This window comes from Nicotiana attenuata, chromosome 2 (genome assembly GCF_001879085.1).
Source record: "Nicotiana attenuata strain UT chromosome 2, NIATTr2, whole genome shotgun sequence".
NCBI lineage: Eukaryota > Viridiplantae > Streptophyta > Magnoliopsida > Solanales > Solanaceae > Nicotiana > Nicotiana attenuata.
In genome coordinates, this window is record NC_031990.1 from 51,600,290 (window position 1) to 51,614,382 (window position 14,093).

The 14,093-nt window shown below is 37.8% G+C and overlaps 1 protein-coding gene across 1 annotated transcript; it reads right to left on the reverse strand.

The window, feature by feature from the left end:
* LOC109209860 (methyltransferase-like protein 13) lies at window positions 412-13,774 on the reverse strand. The gene is made up of 16 exons (XM_019373207.1): window positions 13,269-13,774; window positions 12,405-12,506; window positions 12,191-12,257; window positions 11,883-12,064; window positions 11,526-11,786; window positions 10,869-10,952; window positions 10,741-10,788; window positions 10,579-10,643; window positions 10,096-10,144; window positions 9,581-9,854; window positions 3,988-4,109; window positions 3,343-3,423; window positions 2,378-2,452; window positions 1,519-1,706; window positions 1,263-1,413; window positions 412-905 (listed from the first exon to the last, which is right to left on the reverse strand). The coding sequence occupies exons 1-16, from the start codon at window positions 13,665-13,667 to the stop codon at window positions 708-710; spliced, it is 2,346 nt and encodes a 781-aa protein (XP_019228752.1). The 5' UTR covers window positions 13,668-13,774; the 3' UTR covers window positions 412-707.

A 14,093-nucleotide genomic window follows, 5' to 3' on the forward strand; every position in this document is an offset into this window, starting at 1 on the left:
TCTAAACCTACATATGTAAAAATAAAATAAATTTTAATGTAAGAACCCTTAAAAATTGATGTCATAAAGCTTAAATCCTGAATTTGCATTCGTTACCCAAAAAATTTAACGAGTCCAGAGATAGGGATGGCAAACGGTGCGGTTGCAGGGCAAACCCGCATAAACCCGCAAGGATTTCAACCTGCCCCGCATAGCATTTTTACCCGTGTCCACCCATCTCACACCAACACCCACATCCACCCGCCCCGCAACGCAACCGCATAGTTATTATACCAACTGTTATGCAGGTAAGTAGGTAGATTTGTTATATTTAAACCGACTTCTATTCTTGAAAATTTCCCTCTCTTTGGGTCTTTTTAGAATCTAAGCCTTGATCCAGGCATCAAGTTTAAAGCTTGAGTACAAGAAAACTAAATAACAAGACTTACATATGAACACCTTATAAACTTTTGACAGGCAATTTACAGCAAAAGTACAATAAGATTTTGTCCAATGTACATATCAATGCTAATACTGATCTTAGATCTGAAGGCAAGTAAATATCAAACGCGCACGCGTCTAATCTGTGTTTGAGTGTAGAGGGACTTAAAATAGAGAACAAAGAAGTTAAGCTGAAGAATTATGCTGTTCCATTGGTAGCCTCAACAGGCATGGCAATGGCCAGCAACGATAACGGACTGCAGCTTCTTATAGCATCAGACTATAAATCATTTCAACCTTTTGATCTTGTTAGTAGCTTCCATTATATTTTGGCCCCATGATGAGTTTTCTAGGTTTAATAATCTTGCGAGTCGCTGAGAAGCCTCATGAAATCTATCTTCCACAGCACATGTCTCTGTCTTTAGAGCAAAGATAACATCATTGACATCTTCCTCTAACTGAAGGTGGAAGACGTGAGGAAATACCTGGAGAAAGAACACACAATTTTTGAATCAGATCAAATTGTCATATGCCAAGTGTGCTTATTGACATCCACTTAAGCTAATTGTATCCAAAAGAAACTCTAGGATGGTGGCTAACTGTTAGAATGTGCACTATCAGTGATCCGTTTTCCAGTAGAAAGCACTAATATATGGAAGTTGGGCAGCGGGTACATCAGCAAAATTCAAAATCATATGCCATATGGCAACTAAAAGTTGTGCAAACAGCTAATATGGCCTTCACCAAAAAAAAAATAATAATAATAATAACATGCATTCTTTGAAGGACTGAGAGTTACTATGTAATTCGCAAACTAGTGTCAGGAAAAGTTTAATTCTCACCGACTTTAATTTGGAGTAAATTGAATCCTTGATGGCTTGTGACCTCGATACCAAATTGATTACAAATAGACCTTGATCAGAAAGAGAACCTTTTGCTGCCATAAGGAATGTCTCTTCTACAAAGTCTGCAGCTGGACAACTTAAACCGGAACTGCCAACAAGAGAAAAAGATAAAGAATAGCTACTGAAGTTGGTGCTATAGCGAAAAAGGAAATATGAATATAAGAAGAAATGTATGGTGAATAGGCCCATTTACCTCGAGTCTGAAGAGTCCACATCAACAATGAGCATGTCGATTTTTTCAGTGCTTTTAAGTGGTGCATGGGACAAAATGGAACTACCGTTGGAAGAAGGGACCTTTGCCTCAGAAAGATTATTTTCATCGCATATAGTAACTGCACAAGCTAGATCCTTAACATACTTTAGACCATCGGTAATATGTACCTGAAACACCATGAAAGAAATTGAAAGGTGACCGTTGGTGTGAGTTCTTACAAGCATCTGACCTCTGAGTTAGGCTTCTCATATTATCTATAAGATAACATTTTGTGCTCTCATAAAGGGAGCTAAAACCTTGAATTGATCCCCACCCTAATCATAAGGTGTTAGTCGCGTTACTGCAGAGTACGGCAATCCTGGCATAATCATCCTCAAGATTTCCACTAAAACCAAGAGAGAGAGAGAAAGAAGCAACCAGCCTCTTGAGATGTTGGGTCTAAAATATACTTGTTTGTGCACATTACAATTAGCTGGAAATTGCCCCCACCCCCAAACTACTGCTTACATTCACTTAACCTGTGGCAAATAGAGATAATATTGTGAAATTGGTGACCCAATGTAACGTATTGCTTTCCAAAACATTATTCTCTTTATTAAACCTCTAAATAACCTATTTTATTCACCTCAGCATTTTTAAATGTAGCCACCGAGGGAAGTCAAACAGCGATTGAAAATCCTAGCTGATTTTGAATGAATATTGCATCTTGGATACCATCCTATACTTGCATTTAGCGATTAACTTAATACTGAAGAATAAGAAAAAGAGAAAAAAGAAGGGGGTAGGGGGAGGAGGAGAAATAATGACAGTAAGAGGGGGAGTGAAGACTGTAAATTACCTTTAACCGTTCATCATCTCTAAAATCAAAATAGTCTCTAGCAAGATCTAGAACCACTGGATCTAACTCCAACACCTGTGAATATCATTATAAGCCCGTTTGGCAAGATAGCAAAATCAATTAAATAACAAAAGACAGATACAACTACCCTCTCCAGATCCCACTTGTGGGAATATACTAGGTATGTTGTTGTAAAAATAAATATAACGATTAACCTTAATCAATCAAAAGGTTTATTTTAGTTGATTTTCATACTTTAATGGTCGTCATGTTGCCATTCAAACTCTCTAACATTTCGCTGTGCTATTTGCATATTCCAAAATCATGGCACTTTGCCATCTTCAAACATTTTCTGGCAAAAATTAAATATTATGTCATGTGCACACCTTTAGTGCAGATTAAGTAGTGTTGACGAAAGCTGTACCACTATACAATTATCCCCTCAAAAATCATAGCTTCTATATCTAATTTGAGCACTAAATCAACACAACATGAAATCCTATCTAATGCATAACATTATGGAACAAATGTCTTTCTAACTTTTCATGTGATAGATAATTCATATTCTAGTTTTGCCAATATAAACAACAAAATTATATGGATTACACATAGATATACATACTTAGGTCCTACTGTGCATGTCCTCAAGTACATGAGGGTGTAAATACGAATTTGAAATAACAAGGACCTTCATGTTGTTGAGAATGAAGATAGACATGTATCATGTATGGTGGATGCTGTGAACTAGTTCAATTACAAATGTCTGTAATTCCACATTGTCTTTCTTAGCATGTCAGCCGTTACTTCCTTTTTTTCATAATAACTTCTGCTTTCACATTTTTTTCCATGTGCAAAGTGACAGACAATTTACAATAGATGGCAAATTGGAACTTTAAAGGTATGAATGGCACAGGAAAGAAGTGAAAATAAAATAAAAGCGGCACATTTATGTAAACATACTTTACCTTGATCTGTGCAAACGTGAGGTGTTTATATAGAAACATTGGAAGCAATCCTGCTCCAAGACCAATTACTACAGATCTTACCTGAAAAATGAAGAACTGCAGCTTTAACCTAAAGCACAATGCACTCTCCCGAGATGGACTAGAAGCTCACATAAAATAGGTTGTATCATGAATCTTAAGTTACTGAAGAGATATTCTAGTGCATAGACGTTATGTTCTTTTAAATATGGATTTAAAGGACGTGTCATGCAAATGCTTAAGAGAAGGGGATGTTATGGTGATAGGACTTACTATAGCTGAATACGTGGGTGGGTTGATGACTATGCATTTTGGTGTGTTCCATCACGACAGATCTTAAAATTAGTGTTCACACCTGACACCATGATTCCTTTTTGAAAATAAAACAAGATAAAATCTGTATTTTTAAATTTTGTTAGAAAACGGTAAGAATTCATCAATTCAATGAGGTTGAACTGGACATATACTCTATCAGACAAATCTGCACTTATTTGACAAATAAGCACAGCACAAAGAACTAAGGAATTTTCTCCTTTCAATGCAGAGCAACATTTTAAGCTAAAAAGAAACTCAAGTTCAGAAACTCTACAGGTTATCCGTACTAAAAGAGATAAGTTTACTTCTTACCACACCTCCAGTAGATGCCAAACTATCCAAATGAGAAGATATCAACGTAAAACCGGAGATGATTCCAGTATGATAAGAGCTGGCCAAATAACTGTGGTCAACTTTCAAATCGCCGTTCACTCCTGTGATAGAATGAAAATAATTGCACGTCATAATGAAGCTCAGACTTAAAATTGAGTGTTTATCAAATTTGACGAGTAAAATCAAACGGTCCTCCTTCCCCTTAGCCAACTCTTATTTTCCCTCTTTTTTCCTTTTGCCGTTTGCAACTACCACTCCAAGGAAGAAAAACTAAAAGAAAGTGTGAGAACGCACGGGAGAAAATATGATTGATATTATTCTCATATGTTAAATATGATACAATGAGCCCTATATATATACATAACATGTCCTACTCCTAATACATATGGGATTAGGGTTACATAACTATTCTAACACTCCCCCTCAAGCTGGTGCATATAAATCATATGTACCGAGCTTGTTACATATGTAGTTAATACGAGTACCAGTGAGAGACTTGGTGAAAATATCTGCAAGCTGATCATTCGAATTCACAAACTTTGTAGCAATATCTCTCGAGAGTATCTTTTCTCTGACAAAGTGACAGTCAATCTCAATGTGTTTAGTTCTCTCATGGAACACTGGATTTGACGCAATATGAAGAGCAGCTTGATTATCACACACAAGTCCCATCTGACTAATCTCACCAAATTTCAACTCTTTGAGCAACTGTTTGATCCAAGTTAGCTCACATGTAGCCATAGCCATTGCTTGATATTCTGCTTCTGCACTAGACCGAGCAACCACATTCTGTTTCTTGCTCTTCCAAGATACCAAATTTCCTTCTACTAAGACACAATATCCAGAAGTAGAACGTCTATCAGAAGGTGATCCTGCCCAATCAGCATCTGAGTATCCAACGATCTGCTCATGGCTTCGATCCTCAAACAATAAACCTTTGCCTGGAGCTGATTTTATATACCGAAGAATGCGAACAACTGCATCCCAATGACTATCACACGGAGAATCCATAAACTGACTCACAACACTCACAGGAAAGGAAATGTCAGGTCTTGTCACTGTAAGGTAATTTAATTTACCAACCAACCGCCTATATCTTGCAGGATCGCTAAGAGGCTCCCCCTGTCCTGGCAGAAGTTTAGAATTCGGATCCATCGGAGTGTCAACAGGTCTACAACCTGTCATTCCTGTCTCCTCAAGAATATCTAAGGCATACTTCCGTTGTGAGATCACAATACCTGAGCTAGACTGAGCGACCTCAATACCCAGAAAATACTTTAGTTTGCTCAGATCCTTAGTCCGAAAGTATTGAAAGAGATGTTGCTTCAATTTAGTAATACCATCCTGGTCATTGCCGGTAATAACAATGTCGTCAACATAGACCACCAGATAAATACAGAGACTCGAAGCAGAATGCCGATAGAATACAGAGTGATCAGCTTCACTCCAAGTCATGCCAAATTCCTGGATAACTGTGCTGAACTTACCAAACCAGGCTCGAGGAGATTGCTTTAGACCATAAAGTGACCGGCGCAAGCGACATACAAGGCCACGAGACTCCCCCTGAGCAACAAACCCAGGTGGTTGCTCCATATAAACTTCATCCTCAAGGTCACCGTGTAAAAAAACATTCTTAATGTCCAGCTGATAGAGTGGCCAATGGCGAACAGCAGCCATGGATAGAAAAAGGCGGACTGATGCTATCTTAGCCACGGGAGAGAAGGTATCACTGTAATCGAGCCCAAATATCTGAGTATATCCCTTAGCAACAAGACGAGCCTTAAGACGATCAACCTTACCATCCGGACCAACCTTGACTGCATACACCCAACGACAACCAACAGTAGATTTACCTGAAGGAAGAGGGACGAGCTCCCAAGTACCACTCGTATGTAAAGCAGACATCTCGTCAATCATAGCCTGTCGCCATCCTGGATGAGACAATGCTTCACATGTAGACTTAGGGATGGAAACAGAGGACAAAAAAGATAGAAAAGCATAATAGGGTGATGACAAACGATGATAACTTAAACCGACATAATGGGATTAGGATTAAGGGTGGTCCGTATACCTTTCCGAAGTGCAATCGGTGTACTAGGAAGAGACAAGTCCGCAGTAGGAGCAGGGTCAGGTGCAGGACGTGAATCAGCTGGGCCTGATGCTGGGTGCGGATGACGATGATATGTCAAGAGTGGTGTTCCTGTGGCAGGGAGTGTAGGAGGAGCCACACTAGACTCCCCAACGGTTGGAATGGGTAAGACTTCTGTGGCGGAAGGTGAAGGAGGAGCTATAGTAGACTCCTTAAAGGTCGGTATAGGTAAGACCTCAGATATATCAAGGTGGTCAGAATCGTCAAAAGAGGTAAAGAAAGGTTTAGGCTCAAAAAATGTGACGTCGGAGGACATAAAGTACCTACGAAGATCAGGTGAGTAACAACGATATCCCTTCTGAACACGAGAATAACCAAGGAAGACACACTTGAGAGCACGAGGAGCTAACTTATCTTTCCCAGGGGCTAAGTTATGAACGAAACAAGTGCTCCCAAAAACACTAGGGGGAACAGAGTATAAGGGTGACTGGGGAAACAATACTGCATACGGAATCTGATTCTGGATGGGAGATGAAGGCATCCGATTAACCAAATAACAAGCTGTGAGAACTGCATCGCCCCAAAAACGCAACGGAATATGAGATTCAATGAGAAGTGTGCGAGCAGTCTCAATGATGTGCCTATTCTTTTTCTCTGCAACCCCATTTTGCTGAGGGGTATAAGGACAAGAGATCTGATGAATAATTCCTTGAGAAGTCATAAACTGCTGAAATTGAGAGGATAAATATTCTACGGCATTATCACTGCGAAAAGTGCGAATGGAAACACCAAATTGATTTTTAATTTCAGCACAAAAATTGAATGATCATCAATGAAACTAACAAAATAACGAAATCCCAAGGTTGAATTGACTTTACTAGGACCCCATATATCAGAATGAACTAAAGAAAAAACAGACTCTGCATGACTCTCAATACTACGAGGAAAGGAGGCTCGGATATGTTTCCCGAGCTGACATGACTCACATTCTAATGTAGATAAACTAGACAAACTAGGCACCATCTTCTGAAGCTTGGATAAACTTGGATGTCCTAAACGTCTGTGAATTAGGTCCGGAGGATCTGTAACTAGACATGCCTTGGAGGAATTGAGTGAGTTAAGGTAGTAAAGGCCTTCTGATTCAAGTCCTGTTCCAATCGTCTGTCCCGTACTGCGGTCCTGCATAATAAAAGAATCATCAATAAAATATATACCACAATGAAGGGCACGAGTCAAACGACTAACAGATGCAAGATTAAAAGGACAGCCAGGGACATAAAGAACGGAATCTAGAGTGACAGAGGGTAGGGGATTCGCTTGTCCAACACCTTTTGCTTTAGTTTGAGACCCATCGGCTAAAGTAACAGTGGGAAGAGACTTTGAATACGCAATATTTGACAAAAGTGATTTATTACCAGAGATATGATCAGAAGCGGCTGAGTCCACAACCCATTGTCCAAGAGTACTAGACTGGGAAACACAAGCAAAAGAATTACCAGCAACAGAAGTATCAGTCTGAGCAACAGAGGCTACTTGTGGAGATGTCTGCTTACTTGCTCGATATTGAAGGAACTCTTATACTCCCCTTCAGATAAAGAAAATCCCTGGTTACCTGTAGTCTCGGTCTGAGCAACATAAGCATTTTTGGGTGGGCGACCATGTAAAGAATAGCACACGTCACGAGTGTGTCCAAGTTTATGACAATAAGAGCACTTGGGTCTAGATCTTCCAAAACGACCTCCTCCTCGTCTATTCTCCATAGTTTGAGATGCCCGATTGTCCACAGACTGGGATACGAGGACAGATGAGTCAAGTGTCTGTGATGAGCTCCCTGGGTGACTTGGTGCTGCAGCAAGGCGAAGTAATCGAGAGAATAATTCATCAACTGTGGGGACAGTCGGACTAGCCAAAATCTGATCACGTACTGAATCAAGGTCATTAGGGAGTCCAGCGAGTGTAAGAACTAGAAACATCTTCTATCGTTGCTCTTGTTGCTTTTCAATACTAGCAGAAACTAGCATCAACGTCTCAAATTCTTCCATGACTGTCTGTACTTGTCCCAAGTAAGTAAACATATCTAATTCCTGTTTCTTCAAGCTTGTCATTCGCGATATTACATCATAGAAACGAGATATGTCATTAGTGTATAAATTACGAGCCTTTTCCCAAACTAGATAACATGTCTGGAATGGACGAAACAAGGGCATCAATTTGGAATTAATAGATCGCCACAGGATACTACATAACTGAGCATCGACCTTCTCCCAAAGTGTTTTGGCCTTTTCATCACCTTCGCTAGCCTTTTTTGTTAAATGATCTTGAACTCCTTGACCTTTACACCACAACTCGACAAACGAAGCCCAAGCTAAGTAGTTTGAACCTCCCATTAAAGGTTCTGAGGTAATCATAACACAGGAACTGCCAGAACCCGGGTTTTTAGACCCGAAAGCATCGACTCCCAAAGACATCGTTGGATTATCACCAAATAACAGAAAGAATCAACTGACAACTCGCTGAAACAGATGAAGGAAACACTGTATTTTGCCGGAAAAAGTCAGTGTAGTCGCCGGAAAAACTCAAAGTGGTCGGAATCAAACGAAAAAGGTATGGATAGACTCGGAATTACTAGGCGATCCGACTGTCCAACTGGAAGTTTTTCAAAAAATGGCCGGAACAGTGCTCACGCGCCGGCGCGTGGGGCGCGTGGGTCAGATCTCGCCGGAAAGTTCTGGCACGTGAGGGCGCGTGTACGTGATTTTTCCGGTGGGGTTTACTGGGGTTTGGTCGCCGGAGCCTGAGGAGTCTCGTGGTGGTGTTGGTTTTTTGCACACACCAACAGAAATTGATGTGATTACGGGCAGCCTTCTAAGTCGCCGGAAAATTGCACGGCGACGAGGTCTTTCTTCCCGGAAGTCGCTAAAGCTCTGATACCATGTGAGAATGCACGGGAGAAAATATGATTGATATTATTTTCATATGTTAAACATGATACAATGAGCCCTATATATATACATAACATGTCCTACTCCTAATACATATGGGATTAGGGTTACATAACTATTCTAACAGAAAGGAAAAAAGATGTTTCCTTGTGGAAGATTATCTCCGTACTAATTTTATACTTCCCAATTATTTTACTTTTTTCATGAAATGTCAAAAGTTTTTCATTGCCGTGTATCCAAAATAAAATAAAAGAGTAATAATATTGGTCTTCATCTGACGATTTTTTAACAATTTTAAATTTCTCGCTTTTCTACCTTTTATTTTGAGTGTAATCTCTAACTCCATCTAACAGAGTAAAATATATCATATTTCCATAAACAATCCATCCACTAGTCAAAACAAGTCATTTAAAGGATGAAGACAACAGCAGCAAGAGGAAAGTAGTACATGACGCTGAAAAAATAAGATAATGCAGTCAAGTTCTTGAAAAGCAATCATAATATTATGCAGCTAAGGTTTTATGAAGGAAAGTAAAGCTACCATCAGAGAATGAGATATTAGATCCAGATCTTTTCTGATTTCCCTTTTTCTCAAGTTTTGAAGATTGGCCTCTCTTCTGATTAATATCACCGACAGTTTTCGGTGATCCTTTTCTTGATAGAACTGCCTCAGATTGAACTAAACTCTCAGTTCTTTGAAAAGTAAGTCGACGAAATATCACATCCTCGGATGGAAAGAGACAGCTAATATTGTCATCAACTTTCTCGTAGATCACATCATCTACAGTAATTGGACCAGTCAAGGGAGATGTGATCTACAGAAGACAATGGAGCAGGTAATAGATTAGAACATAAGGTGCACAACTTTTAATAAAGCAAAACCGTTTAAAAGATATAATGGGTTATGCACTTATTAAGATGAATTAGCTATTCAACTTCCTCCCAAGAAAAAGAATTGAACGACAGCCAAAGAAATGGATAGGGCAATAAGAACAGTCATAACAAGAATACAATGTTATAACGGAATGATAATTGATTAAAAGGATTTTCATGGACCTCTTGAACAATCTTCCGCTGCTTGATTCCATCACCTGCTGCCATAAAACTGCGAAAAGCACAAACCAGTAAAAAGATCTTAGTAAGGCAGAAGTTTACAGGAAACAAGTTTTCTGTAGCCAAATTTCTCAATATTAGAAATACACATTTGTTGCTAAAGACTTACAATTATAGCTTGAAATTTTTGTTAAATTAATTAAGAGTTTCTGGATAGCAAACTGCACTTAAAACTAGTTGAATTGATCAATCAGACATTCGACCACTTTATTCCTATGTACTCCTTATGTTGAATTGATCAATCAGACATTCGACCACTTTATTCCTATTCTACTTCTTATGTTTGGGTAGCCATATTTGGGTAATGGATAATAAAGGAACTACACAAATTGAAATTCAAGAAATTTCCTTAAAATTCAAAAACTGTTTAATATAAATGAAAGAGAGATGGCTAAATCCAAAGGTAAATTATGAAAAGTAACTTACGGTATCTGAGCTTCACCGTCACAATTTCCTGGGGCCAATTGCATTACCAGAGGAGACAGATCTTTCTGAACAAGAAAAAGAAATATGCAAATAAGTTGACCGAAAACCACTGTTTGCATCAGCTGATGAAACAACATATCAATGAAATGTCGCAAAAGTCACCTGGATGTCATCCATACTGGCATTGGAATGGCTAGAATCCAACAAAATCTACAAAAACACAATTCACTCCATCAGAGTCTTACAAAGATAACAGAAATAGTAACAAACACATTTTAATGAGTGGGTACCATTATTAGACGAGCAGCCTTTGAGCTTTCTACAACTAACCATTGTCCTTCTTCTGAAGAGAAGAGCCACTCACAAGCTCGAGTCTGAATTCTAAGCATCAGTTAAATTCTTATACATCTCAAAAAAAGACTATTGAACTATGATCTAAGAACTTACTATCATACCAAAATAATGTCAAAATTAGGTCACCAGTCCACATTTTCTTTTTCATTTCCATTTAAGGCCTACAGTTTAATCCCATGACACAACACAAAGTTATGTCAGTTTGCCTTACCGAGAATATTATCATCCATCTACAGAGAGGTTCTCAATGCTGTACTTGTCAAAAAAAATTAACTAGATGAAAATCAAAAAGTAAATATCTGCCCCATCTTTTTTTCCAATAGTGTCAATTTCTAACTCATTGAGAAGCGAACCATGTCAGATAAGGATAGTGAAGTTGAAACTAAAGGGAGTCTTAAGCTTTTCTTCATACATCGATAACACATCAGCTACCAGAAGAGAAAAAGGAAACCTCAAAAAAGGGGGTCAACTGAAAAACTGAAAAAATGTAATTTTTTAATGAGCAGCTTGATGAAAGTGGTAAGTATCTACAGATGCACATGAATGTTAGTAGCGCACGTGAAGAAGAGAGACTTATGGTAGAGGATACAAACCTTTGGAACAAGAAACACAGCACAATGATATGCAAAAGGTTCAAAATCTTTTCGAGCATCAAGAAGCACAGTTCTGTAACAGAATAGGGAAGCCCCAGCTTCACCTAAACTAAGCTGAACTCTACGACCTGGACTAAGCTCTGCCAGATTCCCTTCAGCTCCGATTTTCAAGTCTTCTAATGTGTACATTACATCACAGCCACTGGAATAATCTGCACGAATTTTATTTTCATCTTCAAGTGCTTGAAAGAGGCCATGAACCTGTAATGTAAATAGGATAGCATCCAAGATCTCATCGCATAAAATATATAAGCATTCTTAGTAATTGAAAAGATCAGAAGGAGTGAAAGCATTTACCTGGTTCTTTGGACCACCAGAGGATGACTGATCAACGGATGAGAATATTTGGCCCAACGAAGGAGAATTATCTTTCTCGGCTACCACCATAAAAGTCTGTAGGCTCGACTTATCAGATGGTTTCAGAGCAATGGGATGAATCCCCATCTTCCACCCATACCGAAACTTGGGAAAGAGTAAACCTAACAGAAGGAGCAAGCAATCGAATGTCCATTCTCGAACAATTGTATAATAGACAATAGTAGCAGGTACAGATCTAACATCAAGGAACTAAGATGCAGAAATATGTCAGGACACGTCTTGATTACCTAATACATGAGATTCACCCAAAGTGAGGCAAATAAATCTCCCCCCAACTTTCAGCAGTCTTTTAACCTGGTCAGTTTAAGGACATTTTGCCACGAGTCAAAACACAATGGAGATGATCATTTGCCTATTACAAAATGGTATTATGATTATGCTGATATTATATCAATTGAGTGTAATGCGAAAAAATAATAATCGAGTTTGATTTTAGAGCACCTCAGACAAATACTGAGTTCCTAACTTTGATCCAAGCTCGGGCTCCATTAAAGCATCCAATCCTCCCTTGTCGAGAATGGCTCCAAAGCTCTCATCTGCAAACTAAATATAAACAGAATAGTTAAGAGAAGAATATAGTCCCAAAAAATAGAGAAAAAAAACTGTTTGGATATGAGAAACATCTTGCAAATGAAGTAAGCATTGTTGACAAACAGTTAACACGTAAGCAACATTGCACCAGAAACAGGACGTGACTGATTGTTTATGTTCACAAAGCAAAATAGAGTACTTATCCATCAGTAACAACATTCGATATTTTTCTCTTCATTCTTTATTCCAGAAAAGAAGATCCCAGCATACTCATTTCTTTCCAAAATATGCTTTAAGTTCAAAAAAGAAGCATGCTTTGACCCCCAGAATACATGGGAAAGCTTAATATCATGACCAAATGGTACCTTTTTGGCATTTTTCTTTCATAATACTGCTTAAATTTAACAATTTTTCACCTCTTGACGACAGAAAATGCATGATATACGTTCTACTGTATTCAGAATTATACTTTCTAGGTCTCATTTATGTGGCACCATTCAACTGTGAATTCAAAACTAGTTTTTGGAGTTCCTCAGTATTCAAACATTAAAAAAAAAGTAACTTTTTTCAGAAAGAATATTTTTTTTCAACTTGTTTCCAATATTTAACTCAAACAAACCTTCTCACAGAAACTGAATTTGCAAACTCAAAAACTCCAAAACTACAAACACACAATTACCATCTAAATTTAACTTGAAAAAAAAATCAAATCTTTTAATTTGTCAAAGCAATAAAATGTCAAATAAAGAGTAATATTTCCTATATGTAGTGTACCTGCATATTTGTCATATCCATAACACGCCATTTCATACCAGGTCTTAACCGAATATTTCTTCTCAACATATCCGAAATAACAACTTTAGAAAAATCAATATTAGTAATATTAACAAATCCCTCATCATAAAGATACTCAGATAGCTTAGAATTCCCACAACCAGGAACGAGAATTTGAATTTCTTCTTTTGGTGAAGAAACGACGTCGTTTGATGATTGAATAATGTTGAGGTGAGATAATAGTGGGTCTTGGAGCTGAGGCCATTCTGCGTACCATTCAAATGCATCATCTGAACCTCTGATTGTAAAGAAACTGTCCCAATTCTCTTTGCTTGTGAAATCTCCTAATGTTTTTAGCAATTCTTCTTGATTCTTTTGCTGCTTCTTATTCTTCCCCATTTTGTTGAGGAATGTGGGGAGTTTGAAGTTGCTAGATTTTGGGGGTATTTTGTGGTTTAGGGTTTTGACAAGGTTTAAGGTTTTAGTGATTTGACCATTTTGGGGGAACAAACAAGGAAAACAAAAAATGGTTTAAGTTTTTTAAAGAAATTGTTTTTTACTATTGAAATATATATATATATATATATCATTTTTACAGTGGTGTTTGAATTTCCAGAATCAAACGATTTATTTTTTTACTGTAATTATATCTTTTGAATTATTTATTATGATATAAATTACTTTTTACGTAAATATATAAGTTTTATTTTGACACAAATATACTGTCCTAAAATTTGAAACTTGAAAAGTAAAAAGTATCATATAAATTATTGCATAAATATCAAAGTCCTAAAATTTTACTTTCTTTATACTTGAGGTTTTTTA